Source organism: Penaeus vannamei, chromosome 23 (genome assembly GCF_042767895.1).
Source record: "Penaeus vannamei isolate JL-2024 chromosome 23, ASM4276789v1, whole genome shotgun sequence".
NCBI lineage: Eukaryota > Metazoa > Arthropoda > Malacostraca > Decapoda > Penaeidae > Penaeus > Penaeus vannamei.
Window position 1 is genome coordinate 30,179,018 of NC_091571.1, and position 17,937 is coordinate 30,196,954.

Consider the following 17,937-nt stretch of genomic DNA (forward strand, 5'->3'; position numbering starts at 1 on the left):
AGAGATAGATGAATATTGCGCGCACACAATGGATAGATGGATTGATAGAGATAGGTGGATTGATAGATAGACAGATGGATTGGTAGATAGATGGATGGATGGATGGATAGAGAGATAGATGGATATTGCGCGCGCACACTTTTCGGTCTCCGGTCGTGTGGCGATGGAATGCGTGCGTGGCAACCGGTCTGTTATATCTGACGCTTCGATGGAGATGCATTTTGGTAGCGTGTTTCATTTACAAGTTAAGTTAATTGCGGCTTCGGTTATTAACTAAGTAAATGTTTACAGTATGCGGATTTTGAATATTTTATATGATGACTGGTTTTCAAAAAAAGAAAAACATTGTGTGTGTATGTTTGTTGGTTGGTTTGTATGTTTGTTGAGTGTATTCTTATTTGTTTATGTTTTTAGTAAGTCGGTTTTTTAAAAAACGACCTTCAATCAAGAAAGGACCCCGGCATATTGTCAACACCAGAGCAGGACGAGGATTAGAAAGTCAGTCAGTTGGGAACTCCCAAGTTTTCTCGAGTTCTGTGATACACAAGACTCGGGCTTGGTCTCACCGCCAGCCGGGATGCAATAGTGACATTTGCAGCCCCCCTCTGCCCCTCCTCCCCCCTTCTCCTTCACCCCTTTTCTTCCTCCCTTCCCTCCTCCATTTCCTCGACCCCCTTCTTCCTCCCCTCTCATCTTCCTCTCTTCCCCCCTCCTTCCTCCCTTTCCCCCTCCTTCCTCCCTTCCCCCTGCTTCCTCCCTTCCCTCTGCTTCCCCCCTTCCTCCTTCCGCCTCCCCCTCCGCCCCCATTCTTGTATTATGTGGCGAGTGGCGACTAGAAAGGGCATTGCGAATAATTGAAAAGGAACAGTAGAAACGCCAAGAACCAAACAGACGTTATATACTTTGTGAATGAGTTTGATCTACCCTCATCATATGTTAGACTTTATACCAAATGGCTGTTTTTATTCGTAAAGTCTGTTTTGGAAAAATGATAAAAATTGTTTTAAAGAAAATGGTTTGTTTTATACAAAAGTCCAGATAGAAAATGCGAATCAGAAAATTAGTTTTGAAGGTGAAACTTTTCGTATGATATCTTCCAGTGTGATTAGTCCCCGGCCAAATTAGGGAAATGGTGCATTTTTTCATGACATTCCATTGGCTCGGAGAGCAATAGCCTTTAATTTAACGACAGTATAGTTCACAAATACCTTGTATTTATCGAATCTTATTAGCGTATACGAGTAATTCGGCTGCAGTGTGCGAGTATTGCAGTGGAGTAAATTCGGGTTGTGGATATTGTACGCATAATGGCCGGCATAGCTGCAGATGCGCGCGGTTTATTGTGCGCTCACGTGTCTATTTATGAAAAGTCAACACGAAAGGCTCTAACTTTATACTGTTCGGGGATGTAATTTCGAGCATGTTTGTAACGGACAAATGCTGTACATGTAACATGCTTGCCTCAGCAAACATGTGCTGTTTGGGTCGTCTATGCCGTGATGTGCACGGCATAGTCAATATACGTTTTGTCATGAACTATCATTATTTGCTCTAGTAGAAAGCTGGATGAGCTCTCTCCTGTTAATATTTATTTTGTAATATGCCGGCTATGTATATTATGATTTACCTTACAGATTGTTGTGAATTGTCTTTCCTAAAGCTTTATCGTTCACTCTGACATGAGACATGATACCGCCCATTGTATATATAGATTCACAGATTATCAATCCTGAATGTGTCCCTAGTGAGTGATATTTTAAATCCGGGCTCTCAGTTTAACTTACAAAAGGTCAGGGTAGAAGAAGAGACAGCAGATGCTTTCCTTTGGGGGAAGGGCGGTGAACAGAAGCATATTAACCCGAGCTTCACAATGCTTCAGATGCCGGACATGGGTGCAAAGTCCCGGGCCAAACTGTACCCCCAGTCCGGGCGTCCGCAGGCCCTCAGGTTCCGCGCCAGGGTAGGAATGCCTGTACGTGGCTGCGGTTGTATGCACAGTGTGTGGAGTTGCAGTGGCCGTGCTCCCCCTTTTGCGTGCACACCCGAGCGCTGACTCGTGTCATAGCGTGTGACACAGACGCACTCGCACGTACTACCCGCACGTATATATAATGCACGCCCACTTTCTCACACATCTTTTACAGTTCTCACTGGTGCGCACATAATCACGTACATTCACACGCAAACTCACAAACTTGTATATTCGCATTTCTATCATACTCATTCACAGACTACACAGAATTAGTATTCGTATATTCAGAACAATTCGTTGTGAAAATGAAAATGTGCAGCATGCGTGTGACTTTTTGCCTTCTGAAGTGATTTTTCAGAAATCGTGTTTAAAACTCACGTTGACGCTGACAAATACACATAGGCCTACAACGACGCAAAGTATCTATTTCTTTAATTTCTTTCTTTTTGTCCCTTTTTTATGTCCGTCTCGCTCCCCTTTCCTCTTTCCTCTTCTTTTGCCTCTTCCCTTACCCTTACTCTTGGTCCCTCCTCTCTTTGTGTCTCGCTCCATTCCCCCTTCCCCTGTCTCAATCCCCCTCCCCTTTCCCCCTACCCCATTCCCCTTCCCCTGCCTTTTCTTCTCATTATCTCTCCTCTCGCATTTCCGTTTTCTTTCTTCCGTCCTGTCTGTGCTCTCTTTCATTGTCTTTAAGACTTCTTATTTCTCTCTCCCACATTTTGTGTTCGTTAAGATGATATTCATTACTCGTGTTAGAAACTGTACTTGATGAGACACAAGACAATGCATGGTATCTCCCTCCCTTCGAAATTACTTCAACATTTGCCTTCGGAATGGATCCAGAGGTATGATGGTAAATTGCAAAGTCTGCAATTGTGGCGGAAACAAAACGTCCCACGGTGTATGTCACAAAGGACCGGCCCCTTTCCATTGATTTTGTATATATATATATTTACTTTCTGTTATCATTGTTGATTTTTTTGGTGTAACTATATTTAACATGCGAGTACTTCATGAGTACCAATACATGGTTCATTGTGTTGCAAAAGTTTATGATTTTAGTAGTAGAAGTTTTACGATTTTTTTTCTAGTTTATATGTTTGGACATACACAGAAGACTGACCATCATCTTATGCTCAAAATTGATACGTACCAAAGCTTTTTAACCCACTTTTGTACGTAATGAATTTGAAAATCAGTATTGCATGAACCACTTTGACAGAAACACATTGAGTAGTTGTGCGGAAAGTAGGTAGTGACTTTTTTTTTACCACGTTTGTGCCCTTTTTAACCAAATGTGTGTTTATAGTTAACAAAAAACAGTCATAAAGTCTTTCTGGAATATATTTTTTCTGCTAACAATAAACTTTTTTTTTTGTTTAAAGGCTTATCAGCTAATAAAGTATTATATATATACGTATATTTTTCTTCTTTTATATATCATTTAGGAAATCTGTTAGATGTATGACTTAATTACGCCAAATACTTTCATAGATACTGAGCACTGTATTGCCTCCTCACTTTCGACAGATGGGCGAACTCCCCAGCAGCGAGGCCATTCGAACAGCTCTCGGGGACCTCGAAATGAATGTGGAAGACCCAGTCATGGTGGAGGCCATCAACCCAGCACTCTCTGCACCTACCTCCTCGTCAACAATCATCGCCGACGTGCCTACCTTCTCCACCATCTCCAACCAGCCGCCGCAGCCCCCAGTTTTATCCTCTGGGATGAATTCCTCCTATGCGACCACCACCAATGTGCCTCAGCTGTCATCCACCATCCCTCAACTGTCCTCTGGCGTCCCTCCGTTGTCCTCCGGTACCAGTACAGACATCCGACTCGAAGACATTGAGTTGATGATAGACAGCAATTACTCTGGTGAGCTGCGACCCTCCGTGGAGAATGCCATCAAGCGGAAATGGTCAAGGATCGTTGGACCTGAGTTCGAGATAGTCGTAAGTATCAACGATGCGAATGAATTGATACGTGTGGCAAATAGAGGTTGTGTTATTAATTTTTTCGAAGAATATTTTTGTAGTTGTTTTTCATCAGTGTCTAGTATGATTACTGATATCAAATTCCTTTCATGATCCTTTTAAAACTACGATCAACAGGGAACTCATCAAAAATGGATACTGTTCGAATGTCAGTGGAAAGTTTTGATAGGCGCACTTTAGTAATGTAATCAGACTAATGAAAAATGAAGTTTGAAACTATGTGCTTTAAATGCACAGTAAATGTTAGAACATTTAATTATCTCATCATTAGTTTTCTCTTTCATTCCCTGTTATACCACTTCATTTAATGTATCATTGTATGTAATTACATTTACTTTTCCCCTCAGTTTTTACTTGTCATGTCTTCGTACATATTTCTGTTTTTCCTCTGATAATCTTCTGGCCATCCTCCTCCTTTCCTTCTATGCCATCTCCTCCTCTTCCTCCTCCTTTTCTTCCTCCCCTTCATCCTCCTCCTCCCCCTCCCCTTCCTCCTCCTCCCCCTCTTCCTCCTCTTCCTCTTCCTCCCCCTCTTCCTTCTCCTCCTCCTCCTCCTCCTCCTCCTAGTCCTTTTCTTCCTCCTCCTCTTCTTCCTCCTCTTCTTCTTTTTCCTCCTCCTCCTCTCCCTCCTCCTCCTCCTCCTCCTCCACCCTCTTCCTCCTCCTCCTCACCCTCCTCCTCCTCCCTCCTCTTCCTCCTCTTCCTCTTCCTCCTCCTTTCTCTTGCTCTTTATGTATCTCAACATTGTAACCAAGCATATTTCAGTAATTTAATATAGATATAGCTGGCTACACTCATCCTCCTCTTGCATCTTCTCTTTCCCTCTCTGTCTCTCTACCTGTCCCACCCCAACCCCCTGCTTCCTCTCCCACTCCCACTCTTTATCCCTATCATAATTTGTATCCTTATTGCTATCCCTATCCCTCTCCCTCTTACTCCTTCCCTCTATTTCTCTCTCCCTCTCCCTCTTTTTTCTTCCCCATCCTGTTCCCTTTCTTATTCTCCATCTTTCTCCCTTTCTTGCCCAGTTCCTCATCCTCACCCACCTTATTTAATTTTATCATCATCCTCATCTTTTAGTTTTCCTTTTACATCTTCTCCCATTTTTTTCTCTCCCTTTTCTTTTCTTTCTGCATCTTCTCCTTTTCCCTCGACCTCTACCTCTACTTCTCCCACTCTAACTCCTAATCTCCCTTTCCCTCCCTCTCAGTCCCTCTGTCCAATCCCTCCCTCAACCACTCTCCTCCCCTATCCCTCTCTCTCTCTCTCTCTCTCTCTCCCTCTCTCTCTCTCTCTCTCTCTCTCTCTCTCTCCCTCTCTCTCCTTCCCCAATCCCCCTTCCCCCTTCCCTTCCTCCTCCCCCTCCTTTTCTCTCTCTCTCCCTATCTCCCCCCCCTCCTCCTCCTCCTCCTGATCCTCCTCCTCCTCCTTTTTGTTTGTCTTCCTCATCCTTATCTTTTCTCTCTTACTCTTTCTTTCTCTCCTTTTTTATTTTCCTTCAGCACCTTCCTGCACATGTTATATCTACAAATGTCTGCTTTGATAACCTGTTTTTTTCTCTCCTGTTTTAAGGTTGCCCAATTAAGCAAGTTTGAAGAAGGAGGTGGCCTGGGCATTAGCCTCGAGGGAACAGTGGACGTAGAAGGAGGAAGGGAGGTCCGTCCACACCACTACATCCGCTCAATCTTGCCCGATGGCCCAGTTGGAAAGAATGGGCGTCTGTGCAGTGGTGACGAGCTCTTAGAGGTATTTCACACAAGGGTGTTATTAGCTTCAGTGTTTAGCTTTTTGTTTATATGGAATACAGTGGTTGTTTTAAGATTTTCAAAAAATTGTTACAGAAGATCCTTTGTGTTGTCTGGAAAATTAGAAAATTAACTTTTATTTGCTTCAAAATAGTGTAGCTATTATCAGATCGAAACAGGTATCCATCCCATGCATTGATTAGTAAAGTCTAGTTCATTTTTGTTTGTGTGATGAGCATTAGCTGTATGTGCCAAACAGAGAGATCTGATAATACAACATCTCTCAAGAAGATTAACTTGCTTAATCCTTAGAGCAAACTCTCATATTCCACTGAAAAAAAAAATTGTAAAGCAGAGGGTGATGGCAAATTTGCATAGAATTTTTGCTGCTACTTTATTTTTTCTTCTTTCTTTTTTTGTTAGTAGTAGAGGTTTATTCCTAAGTAGTTATTTGGGCAGAGTTATGCCAAAGGGTGAACATTATGATAGTGATAATTCTGATATAAAGTTACAAAAAATATTGGTTTGATAATGACATTGTATGATAGTCTATTCTGCTTGCCATTTTACATGAGTTAATTTTTCTTGACAGGTTAATGGACAGAAGTTGCTTGGCCTAAACCATGTTGAAGTTGTTGGAATACTGAAAGAACTCCCAGGATCTGTGCGCCTGGTTTGTGGTCGACGAGCCCCAGGTGCACCACCTCCACTTCACCCTATTGATGCTCCTACAGCTGATCGGGACACCTTTGCTGCTAGGGTAAGCATGACCTCATGAAAGAGCTTGTTTTATATGTTGAAGTGACAAGAATTCTTAGTGTGGTCAAGGACAGGGGAAAATGTATTCTTGACAGTGTATATTAACAATCTTGTCTTGGGTACTCATGGTATTAGCTGAATCTTTATTACCATGGTATGTTTTGGCACTATTTACCTTACTGGCCTCAGTTTTTACTGGAAAATTGATACCTATGTTGTGAATATCTAAAAATATCATCCAGTCCATTTGGTCTCCTATTTATTATTAATATAAGAAAGATATTATTTTTTGCTCTCTTGGGAAACCATTTTAATATTTCTTATAAATAAGGTCTGAACTTACAGGGATAATCCAGAGAATGGAAAAAGTATTTTTTTTCTTGCTGTAAAGCAGATGTGACTATTTGGCAAGTTAGAAATTATTTTCTTTGTGAAGTAGAATTCATGAATAGATGTTTTAATTCATTAAAACTTTTCACTAGGAAGGGTGTTTGTAGGTTATATGAAAATAAAATTTTTTAATGTTTACAAAACTCTGTTTATACAAAGATCATTAAAAGACCTTTGGTACTCTCTTTGATATTTTTATTGCCAGTAGAAAGTTTTTCATATAAGAAACAAGGTAAAGAGGAAACTGTTCTTCTGTTACTTAACTTCAAACATAAAGTAATTGTATGTTTAGAGGAGAGTATGAGAACTTGTATATTAGTATACACTAATGAATAAAACATTAACATTTATCTTGATATACACCAAAGCAAAAAGATTTTCCAGAAAATGTGTTCCCAAGTAAAACTTTGTCTTTTCTCTTTTTTATATTTTTTTTCTAACCTGGATTTCTTTGGACCCTATATACCTGATTACTACTGTATAGTTTTTTTTTTAAACTATGCATTATACATTTTCCTATGTTTGGACCAAAGAATGGTAATATTTTCACTAGTGTAACACCTCAGTTACAGTCACTTCTTTGAATTATTGATTTTTCTTTTTCTTAAAGCACTACTTAATTTGCTTTCTCTCTCTCCCTTCCTGAACATGATTGATGCATTTGTGAAACGGTGGGTGGCGTGGGGCTAAAAAATATATGAGTACTTTTTAGATATATTTTTTCCTCTTTTTATTTTTGTATTTGTAAAATAGTTGTACTATATTGAACCAAGTTTTTAACAAATGCGTTGTATTGTACATACCTCTTACAACATAGATGATGATAAGGATGTCTTCTGTTAAACTGCGTCTACTGTTATACTGTAGATTGCCATTGATTTGAAACTTTCTTTTATCTCTAACATATAGTTATGTTTAATTATAACACTTTTCCAACAATTAAAGTGATGGCATGCCAGTGGCATGCATTTTGATTATGGCTTTCAGTACAGATAATTCAGGCCACAAGTACTCTGACATACTGAGTGATAATATCCTTGATAATTACTCTTTATATGTATTAGGTTGTATATACTGGATTTAACATCTAAAGCTGAATATTTTCAGCAGTTTGATGTTTTATCATCAAAACAAATGTACACATTAAAAAAATTGATGAGTTTTAAAAGTTGGTTTAAAACTCTATAATAATTTTTGAGATATACGTCGCCTGTAGTGATGTGACCTCAGGTTAATTGCATTTTAAAATGAAAAAACGGTCACCAGGGGTAACAACACTTTTTAACTAGAGAGGCAAACAGCAATAGTAAAGTTGGGAATGGTAGACTACATATAATTAGAGAGGAGTTGATATAGTTATTTTAGATATTACATTTTTGTTTTTTAGTGCTTTACCTTAATTGGCATACTTATTTTTTGTATGTATACAGTTGCAGATTATGTTTCTGGTTGTAATAGGCTCTTATTTTTTACAAGGATGAATGATTATCAAGAATGAAAGTTTTTGGTTTAGAGAATACTATTTCCAAAAGCATGTTAGTTAACTGATTGATTTTGTGGACAGTATGTAACTAAATTCCATGTCTAATATGATTTTAGTTTATTAATTGTACACCTGCATTGATTGCTGCACAATAGCGTAGTCATCAAGGAACTAGGTATTAGTCCTATTTATTACATTTGCTTTACCTTTTCCTTGAATTTTGGAAATATATATATATATTTTTTATTGGTACTAGTATTCTTGATAACATATCAATAACCATAATGTTAATAATGATGATTAGAAAAATAATATCCTGGAAAGGGGAAATCTGGAAAAGTCAAGTACACCTATTGATTGGCTCTTTGGTGGCTGACTACTAGTGGAGCCATACATGTGTTATCACCATTCACAAAGCAAAACTACAGTGGACATTACATGTTCCCAGCATCAATGGGTTAACTCTATTTAAACAAAATAATGGTAAGGATTATTATTTTTTATTTACATGGAGTTTATACCAGGAAATCCAAGTCATGTTTTTTATTTTCTTTTTTATGAAGTACATAAGTTTAACCTGCTGCATACCTAATATGGCAGGCCATAAGACATGATTTAAATACACCAGACTTTTCTTTATGGTATTTTGATTGAGAAATTATTTTTGCTGATTTTTTATTGTCTATTAATAAGAAAGTACCAGGTTTTATATAACATTCAAGTCTTACCAAGCATTGAAGTTGAATAATAAATTGCTATTTCATGTATGGTTTCTTCTGAGTATTGATGATAATGTAATTGTGTCCAAAGCTTCATGATTACTGTAAATACAACCAGGTCTAAGGAGAACATGGAAGCTAAGAAAGTAGAATATATTTCATTATTTGCTGAGAGGGAAAGGAACATCCTTAAATTTTTGAAGGGTAACCAAGGAGTTGAAAGGGTTTTAAACTGTGTTATTTACTAGTTGTTAATTTAGTTTCATTCTGGAACTTCTGTGGCAAGCTAGTGGAGATGATTAGCTGAAATATTACCTTTCATTGCATTTTTATTTAATATTCATTGAGTTTCCAGGTTTTCTTGTCCTCGTTCATTGGCTTTGGACACATAGTTTCCATTCGAACTTAAAAGGGTACATTGATTTTAGATAGGTTTCATTTCATCTTTGATCATACAGTATCTATATTGAAAATTTCTTCTAGAAATTATCAGCATTTGGTATCTTATACCATTTATTTTTTGTCTTTAAATTTGTATTTTCATATTTTCTATGCTAATTATACTAATTGTTTTGTTAAATGAGAGATCTGTTGTAAAAACTAAATAGGGCATCATTACTTCAAAATGTTTCTAAAGTATCTGTCAAAATTCTGTTTGATTGTTGGCTCCCCATTTATAGTTTAGTTTGAGAACATCTTTACTGTCTCTTACATATAGTAGTAATTCTTTTTCATCATAAATAATACATCAAGACAGTCTGTCATATATTGCCTTGGTTGTCACTGTTGTTGATATATGAATGGGTACCCTAGTTCAGTGGTTCTTTGGTGTATTAGTTTGTTAATATCTAGAAGATGTAAGAATATGATATGTATGTAATAGTAGAGGTAGTACATTATTAGTTCTTATTTTCTGTTTCATGGTTATATTGACCATATATTTTGATTTGGATTTGGAGAGTGTGAAGCTTATATTTACATTGTTTTCTTGCAGAATATTCTTGGTGGTTCTCTCCAAAATCTTATCCCTGGATCGGAACGACTCGTCAAGGCCAAGTCTGATGGATCCTTGGCATCCTCGGCCACTGCAGCCACAAATGATACTTCCTTCAATCGCATGAAGAGCCGCAGCCTTGAACCACTAACTGGGCTGGCCATGTGGAGCTCTGAGGCTCAGATCATCGAGTTAATGAAGGGCGACAGGGGATTGGGCTTCTCTATCTTGGATTATCAGGTAGGCCTATTTTTTGTAAGTCCTTGATTTAGTGTTAATTGTTGAGAATATAACAAAATAGTTTTGTGTTACAATTTTTGGATTATTGTGGAAAGATATCTGATAAGAAAATAGATAAGTAAAATATACAAATGAAGAGGTAAATTGAGAATGCATAGGTGAAGGCAGAAGTCGATTTTTTTACCCATTTGATATTGTTTCTCTTCACAAGGTATAATTGTATGGTTCCTCTCTCTTTCAGGATCCACTAAACCCACAAGAAACAGTGATAGTGATTCGCTCACTTGTTCCCGGGGGAGTAGCAGAGAAAGATGGCCGTTTGATACCTGGTGACCGTCTCATTGCTGTCAATGGAACCAACCTAGAAAACGCAACTCTTGATCAAGCAGTAGCAGCCCTGAAGGGAGCACCAAAAGGCCCTGTTTCAATCGCTGTAGCCAAACCAATCAGCGTTCTGGAATCTACTGGTCAGGTGAGTAGTGCCACTGATCCTTCTCAGGGTAATGATGGCGAGAGTTATCAGACAGGGTTTGAAAGCCCTGGGATGCTGGGGGTGTCTCCTGGAGGTTCTGCACTGGTTAAATCGGAGAGCTTTTAAGCCTGATTACTACTGTGTTGTTGTTTCTATTAGTCCTTATCTGATAGTATTTTGTTGCTGCCAACATGCAGTTCGCTTACTATAATTTTTTTTCCGGAGAATGTTAACATGGTATCTTGATAATTTTTCTAATGAGGAGTGGAAGAAGTGGTCTAATATTTTCATTTAAATTGTTTTAAATTATTTCAAAAGATTTTGACAGGATGGTGACCACCATGGGAACAAACTTGGAATGTAGAAAGGTTTATGATTTAAAGCTGAGTGAAGCAACAAATAAGAAAAAGAATATTGATTGTTATATATATATATATATATATGCACCTTTTGAAAGGTATGCAACAAATATTAAGATTGAAAATTAGCATTCTTTCGTCAATAAGTTATCATGTTAGACATGGATATTAAATAATTGCTTTTTTTCTCTTAAAACATATGTAATATAGATTGTTCTTTGATAGTAATCTCTTAGTTAATATCAGTTTTTAGATTTTCTATGATTTAGAATCCTTAAGAATATGGGTTTACAAGAAAGCAGACATCAGTAAATGTGTCACTTCATTTAGTCTCCTCACTTTTTGTATGGATTTTATAAACATTAAGATCTGTAGATGGTTGTAACTTTAAAGAAAATCTTCTGAAACTGCATACAAGATATGTAGTACATAATATATTATGCATGATATGAGCATCCGAGCATTTACGCAATTTAGATAATGACTTCCCACAACTATGAATTGATTCGAGAAGTGGGATTATTTTTCAATTGCTTTAAACTAAAACCTGCATCTTTTAAATTTTAAACCTTCAAGGGATTGATAGAAGATTGAAAACAAAATGTTAGATATGATAGAAAGTATTTGAAGTAAATAGGCAATTTTAAGTAAATTATCAAAGAAAAAAAAGGAATTTTGTGAAAAATAAAATTCCCACGCTTCATTTTTAAATGAAAATTTTGACGAGACTGCAGTGCAGTTGACCAATTATTTATGTACTTTTTAGTTATTCAGCATTAAAGAGATAATCCAGAGAAATAAATGTATATTCATAATTGCAAGTGAATGTTTTATGTAGTCTTTAATACAAAACTACTGTTCTGATATTTTTATGTATCAGCAGTTTTTAGCCAGGTGCTATGATTAAATTGTAACTAATTTTCTTTTAAAACCATATTCCAAAATGTTGTGTATGAATTGGAATGAGCTTTAGTGGTAGCACAAGTCATGTGCAGCTTCCAGGAAAGTGAAGTCTAATGAACCTCATCACAAGGGATCAAATTTCATGAAGACCTTATTTGGTTGCACTTGTATATATTGCACTTTGAGGACCATTGACTGGTGAACCAAGCATGGTATTGTAATTTCTTTTTTTAATGACTGAGGGATGCTGTTGCCCCAGTATAGCCAATAATTTTTAGTTCATTTGCTTTTTCTAGTATCCTGCCTTCTCTAACCAACTGCATGTGAGGTTATTAACAATCAAAGTATGCTGATGCAGATAAGGTTAACTTTACTGTTGTTGTTATGAAATGAAAGCTTATTTACATGCTGATTGATTGTTGATATCCATCACAAAATGGAATGGTTAACATGGAATGTTTACATTATCATACCTTTTATTTGAAAATGAAGTATGAATTGTTTCTCATTCTGATTATGATAATAACTAATTTAATTACCATAAGACATAATATTACAAATTGGTTATGACCATATTGTATTTATAATCAAAATATGTTTCCCCATATATTGTAAGTAGCCTGTTTATGAAAGAATCTCTATTGATTATATAAAGAATATTTTGATACTGTATTGTGCATGATTTGAAGAAGGTAAGTTTATCCCAATTTTAGCAATTCTGTTACCTTCCACCATTGAGTCTTGTCTTGTGTGAATGAAGGGTTAACTTGTGTGAATCTCCATGTCTGTTATAAGGTAAAATTGATTGACTTTGTTGGTGATGTCATTGTAATGTCTTTTCTTGACTGTGTCTGTGAAAGGGTTTTCTTGAGTCATGTGAGGAATATGATTTTCCCCCCTAAGATTTGATTCTTGAGAAATGCTGGATTTATAACTTCTTAGTCTTGACATTATCTGGAAGCTTAATATTTTGCTCTGTACGAAATCTGTTGCTTGACTGATTATACTGTTGAATAATAAATTTGTAAAATATTTTATCTTCCATCACTTATACTTCCTGAACCAGTTATCAGCAGTGATAGGGTATTGTCATAATTTATTTTAAGTCTGTTTGACACAGCTATTTTATGACATTTGAATCCAAGATAACTGTATAGAAGGTTTGAAGAATTGATATGGATAATTCAGTCTGGAACATGAAATTGACTGTAATTAAAGCTCATCTCACTGCAGTTACTAAACAGAATAAGAAAGTTAATTGTTGTAACTTTTAAAATTGTAATAACTGAAAACAAATAAATTATAAAAGCACTCAGAGAGAAGGGAAATAAAAGAAAATGTGATGTTATAAAGTTTGGATAGTATGCTTTATTTTTAAAATCCTGAGTAAAGGATGAACTTCAGATCATTCTTCCCAGAACATAACCATACCCAGCATAGAATGCATCATATTGCATGTTTCCAATACTTCTGTAGTAGTGAGACTTCCTTCTTGATCCCCTCTTGAGTCCATGATTCTGCAGTCTGCACGTGCCCTTCTTAGATAATTGCTTGTTGGACTGAAGTGCTTGAAACAAAACAAACAGCCTGACCCAAGTAGGAAGGCTTGCATTGTACTGATATTGTGAAACTGATATGAAGTGAAATATTTTTATGATGTATGAAAACTGAGTGTGAGCACTTATAGATTGTGCAGTAAACAGGAATCAGATTCTTTATATCCACAAAACAAAGTGTTGGGACGACAATGATAAGTTGTTATTTGCTCATTATTATCTGCTCTATTGTTTATGTTGAAGCATTTGGTGACTGTGAAATCTATGTGGCAAGCGAACACAATCTGAAAGACATGGTACTTGAAAAAAATACAAGCTTATGTATGAAATGATCCATGTTATGCAATGTCCTGTTTGTTACATCATCACTTATATGAAAATCACATCAACGTCGTTTTCTGATGAGCTCATGAAGAATTTCAGGAATTATCACTTGGAATACTTTGTAAAATTCATCTATATTATAGGAACCCAATGCTTCAAAACCGTTGTGGCATTGCAAGGAGGGAGAATGTTTCACTTGTCTCGCTTGGTTTATCATGTGTAGTAGCTTACCGAATTATCCTTGAGTCACTGTATGAACCTCAAATCTTGGTTGTTTGTAATTTCTGTTGTTGTTTGTAACTATGACGTTTGTTGAAAGAGTTGCCTGGGTGTTATAAATATATTTTAATTTGTAGATTATTATTGGTATCTTTTTACTGTATATGGCGGTTTGATTTATATCTTATGTGCAGATTTTCTTCTTTCATGGATAAGATACTTGAATAAAAAGTGAAGTCTTCAGTTTGGTCATATTTATTAATGTCGAAACTAGATCAAGAAAGTTATAGAGATTATAAAGTTTAAAGCAAACTTCCTTTTAACAAGTCAAAACAAAGAAAAGTTATCTTGTCAAGGACTATTTTTCATTAGATTTTCTGAATTAATGCATCATCTTTTTATTGCAAGTAAAAGCGTGAAACTGACTTTGAAACCGTTCTTTAACTTTCATCAGAATTTGAAGTGAAATTACTAAGTAACTTTTAAGTGTTTCAGTTAAATCTACTTGCTTCATTTATGAAATTATGCTTCATAAAATTATCAGTTTATTTCTCTTAACATTTATGGGGAGAACCAAGTAAAGGTAGTCCTGCAAATCCTAAAATATTCATGCTATGATGAAGAAAGGTCTGAACGAGGAAAAGACCCCTCGGGCGTGTGGAATATCTTTGCTGAGCAAGAAATTCCCCATTGCTTCAGGATGCAAATGCGATTGGAGAGATTCTGTCCGGGAAAGGGGAGGGGATTCTGGTAGGTGGGGGGAGGCCCTTTATCATTCTTCTCTTAAGTTCAGAAGAAGGCTTTGTCCTGGTGATGTCTGCTGTGATTGATGATTTTGCATAGCGATGGCGCTGCATTTCCTGAAAGATGATAAGAAGTATAAGTAACTAGTTCATTAATGTTTGTCGTGCATTGTCTGTATACTTAGCTCTTAAATTGCAAAAATGTATTTGTTGAAAAGGATAAGCCACTGCAGGGAACGGAATATTGTGAAACTATGAAAGTGAAAGAATATTTTATCGAGTGTCGCAGATAAATATGCAACGAGTTCCATTCCATATTATGAAAATTAAACGTTGCCGTGCGTGAATTCATTAAAGTTTCTTTGCGAACGGAGAGAGAAAAGAGGAGAAAAAAATAGGCCTCCATTCTTCAGATATACCTGCTCAACAATCCCAACAATGAGAGCAAAACTCCTGGCTGGAGATAAAAGTTAGCGACCCTTCATTAATGTTCACAGTCTCTAAAGCTGAACTTTTTCCCCCTCTATACTTTTGCCCGTCAGCGATCCTAGAAGGGCATAGATCAGGTTATAACAATGGGAGCAACGTCATGTGTCAATTTACGATCCATTGGTTTAATTTTATGCTCTTTCGTTCTTTTATTTGTATGTGTGCGCGTGTGGAAATATATAAAATTTACCGTTTCCAGAAGTTAGACATTAAAATCGGATAATTGGCTTCGTTCGCTAGTAAAATATTTGTCAGTTGTCGGGGATGTAAAGATTTTTCTTCCTTAGCGTTCCATGTTAAATAAGATTCTAATGAAATGAACTCATTAGAACGATGTCTTACGAGGGCCGTTGTAAGGGATAGATTTCATTGCATTTATGTATGATATGATTTTGTTCCTTGAATATTTGTCGCACACTTTATCAGTGTAGAACGCAAAAACAACCCACGTGAAAATTATTTATTTTTTGTAAGATATTGAGTACATTGTCACCTGATTAAGAATCGCGTTACGCAGGTATTGAAACCGCTAGTAGCTTGTTTTGCCATTCACGTAAAATATATATTCGCATTTTATTTAATGATAGCAGTTACTGGCTCAGTGTGGTTTACAGAGGGTCGTAAAACTAATTTTAGGACGTGCACTCAGGGCACAGGTCGTTGTATCTCCCCCTTTAAGGGCTCCCCGTGTATGGTAATTGGGGGTTTAACAGGGTAGTGAGCGCTTGATTGGCCCAGTGGTATGGGCTCCACTTTGGTAACTCACGCCACCCACTATGGACGATAAAATGTTTCATGGGCAGCGGTGCCTGTGCATATGTATGGATGCATATCGACGTACAAGCCCATATGCAATATCCATAACTTCAACTCGCTGGCTAACAAGATACTTTTAGCTGATGTAGAGCGCCGCGGCATAATGGCTAGAAGGAACTCGTATAGCGGAACATCGTAAAGAAATATTGATTATCTGCTTATGCAATATGGGGCCGGAGGACTTCCCTGGGGCTATGCGTCCACGTCCACGGTTGCTACGAGTTCCCAGCGGCGTGGGAGGGACAGGCCTGCACTGTGAAAATTACTTGGCTATATTTAGAACTTATGACGTAATATCAATTTCGTATACACTCTAGACTAATTTAGGGAGTTCAGCCATTATCAGCCGTTTCGCAAGAGGGGAAAGGTGTTATAATCAATATCTCTTGATATGTTTTAAATCTCTCTCTCTCTCTCTCTCTCTCTCTCTCTCTCTCTCTCTCTCTCTCTCTCTCTCTCTCTCTCTCTCTCTCTCTCTCTCTCTCTCTCTCTCTCTCTCTCTCTCTCGTATTCCCTCACTAACACGCATGCATACAATCTCAATTTTTCCGGTCAAATGCGTTTCGTGCCAGAGTTCATTTTTCGTTCATCGGTCGTCGATATATTACGTAATTAGTGGAAAGTCACTCAAGTGATGGCTGTTTGGGGATTATGAAAATTAATAGGGGGAATTATACTATTTTTTGGGGGGTGGGGATTTGGGGAAATGATAATTGCTTCGTGGGGAATAGATTCGATTACTCGCTGCAGAGAATTGCTATGGAATTCTGTTGACATTAAGTGGCTACAGGGTATATAAGCTTGTCTGAGTTTTATCATTGAGCTCCTCTGCGGAGGGATTATGTCCAGATACGTTCAATCCCCCCAAGTTGAGAGAGAAATAAGGCGGGGAGTGTGACCGTGGCTGCCCGTGAGTACCCTATTAGGTCTGTGGTCTTCTCTGTATAGTGATGAATGGGCGAGGGCGGGGAGGAGATCGAGACAGTAAGATGAATAGCATCGTAAATTACTTTTTTCCGTTTTACTTCTGAGAGAACTTATGGCGGGAGAATCTGAAGGGGGAAGTTAATAAAAAAAAGTTGGCGTGGGTTAGAGTGTGAGGATTTGTCGTATAGGCCTACGGCGAAGTGCTTTTATTCGTCGTTTTTAGATGACATTCAGATTTATAACGGATATTTTCTCGGAATCTTAACGGGGTGGACCCCTATAGATAGCTACTTAGAGTCGGCTAAAATACATTTACTAAATAGACTGAGAGAGAGAGAGAGAGAGAGAGAGAGAGGGAGAGAGGGAGAGAGAGGGAGAGAGAGTGTGTGTGTGTGTGTGTGTGTGTGTGTGTGTGTGTGTGTGTGTGTGTGTGTGTGTGTGTGTGTGTGTGTGTGTGTGTGTGTGTGTGTGTTGCTTGCTTAGTGAAAGCAACGTGATCCCAGGGTCAAAAATCCGAGAGAGAAAAAAGGGGCGGCCGATCTGCTACTGGGAAGTTAGCGCCGTGGAGGAATCTCCTAAACTAATCTTAACTTCGAAGAGGAAAATGAAGTGGAGCGCCTCGGAGTCTTACGGAGAATTATGAGCTTACCAGGTCACCTCCGAGGGATAAAATAATAAACAGATTAATATATAATTAATTAATGCGCGAGTGGTTTTACATAATTGGGTCGTTTTGCACGGGTGATTTTTTGATAGGTCGTTTTGTTGTGTTTTCCTTTTTTTGTGTTCATAGTTTTCCTTTCTCTTTTGCCCTTCCCTTTTTGTGTTC

General features: G+C 37.5%; 1 protein-coding gene across 16 annotated transcripts in view; it reads left to right on the forward strand.

Annotated features, from left to right (window-relative positions):
* LOC113804292 (multiple PDZ domain protein) overlaps positions 1-17,937 on the forward strand; it is a gene marked incomplete at its 5' end in the record, with an annotated part of 877,687 nt that overhangs the window by 490,217 nt on the left and 369,533 nt on the right. For all 16 annotated transcript variants that reach the window (XM_070137891.1, XM_070137892.1, XM_070137893.1 and 13 more), the window contains 5 exon segments: positions 3,503-3,928; positions 5,543-5,716; positions 6,308-6,475; positions 10,061-10,300; positions 10,542-10,772. In XM_070137891.1, the coding sequence (XP_069993992.1) occupies positions 3,503-3,928; positions 5,543-5,716; positions 6,308-6,475; positions 10,061-10,300; positions 10,542-10,772 (1,239 nt within the window).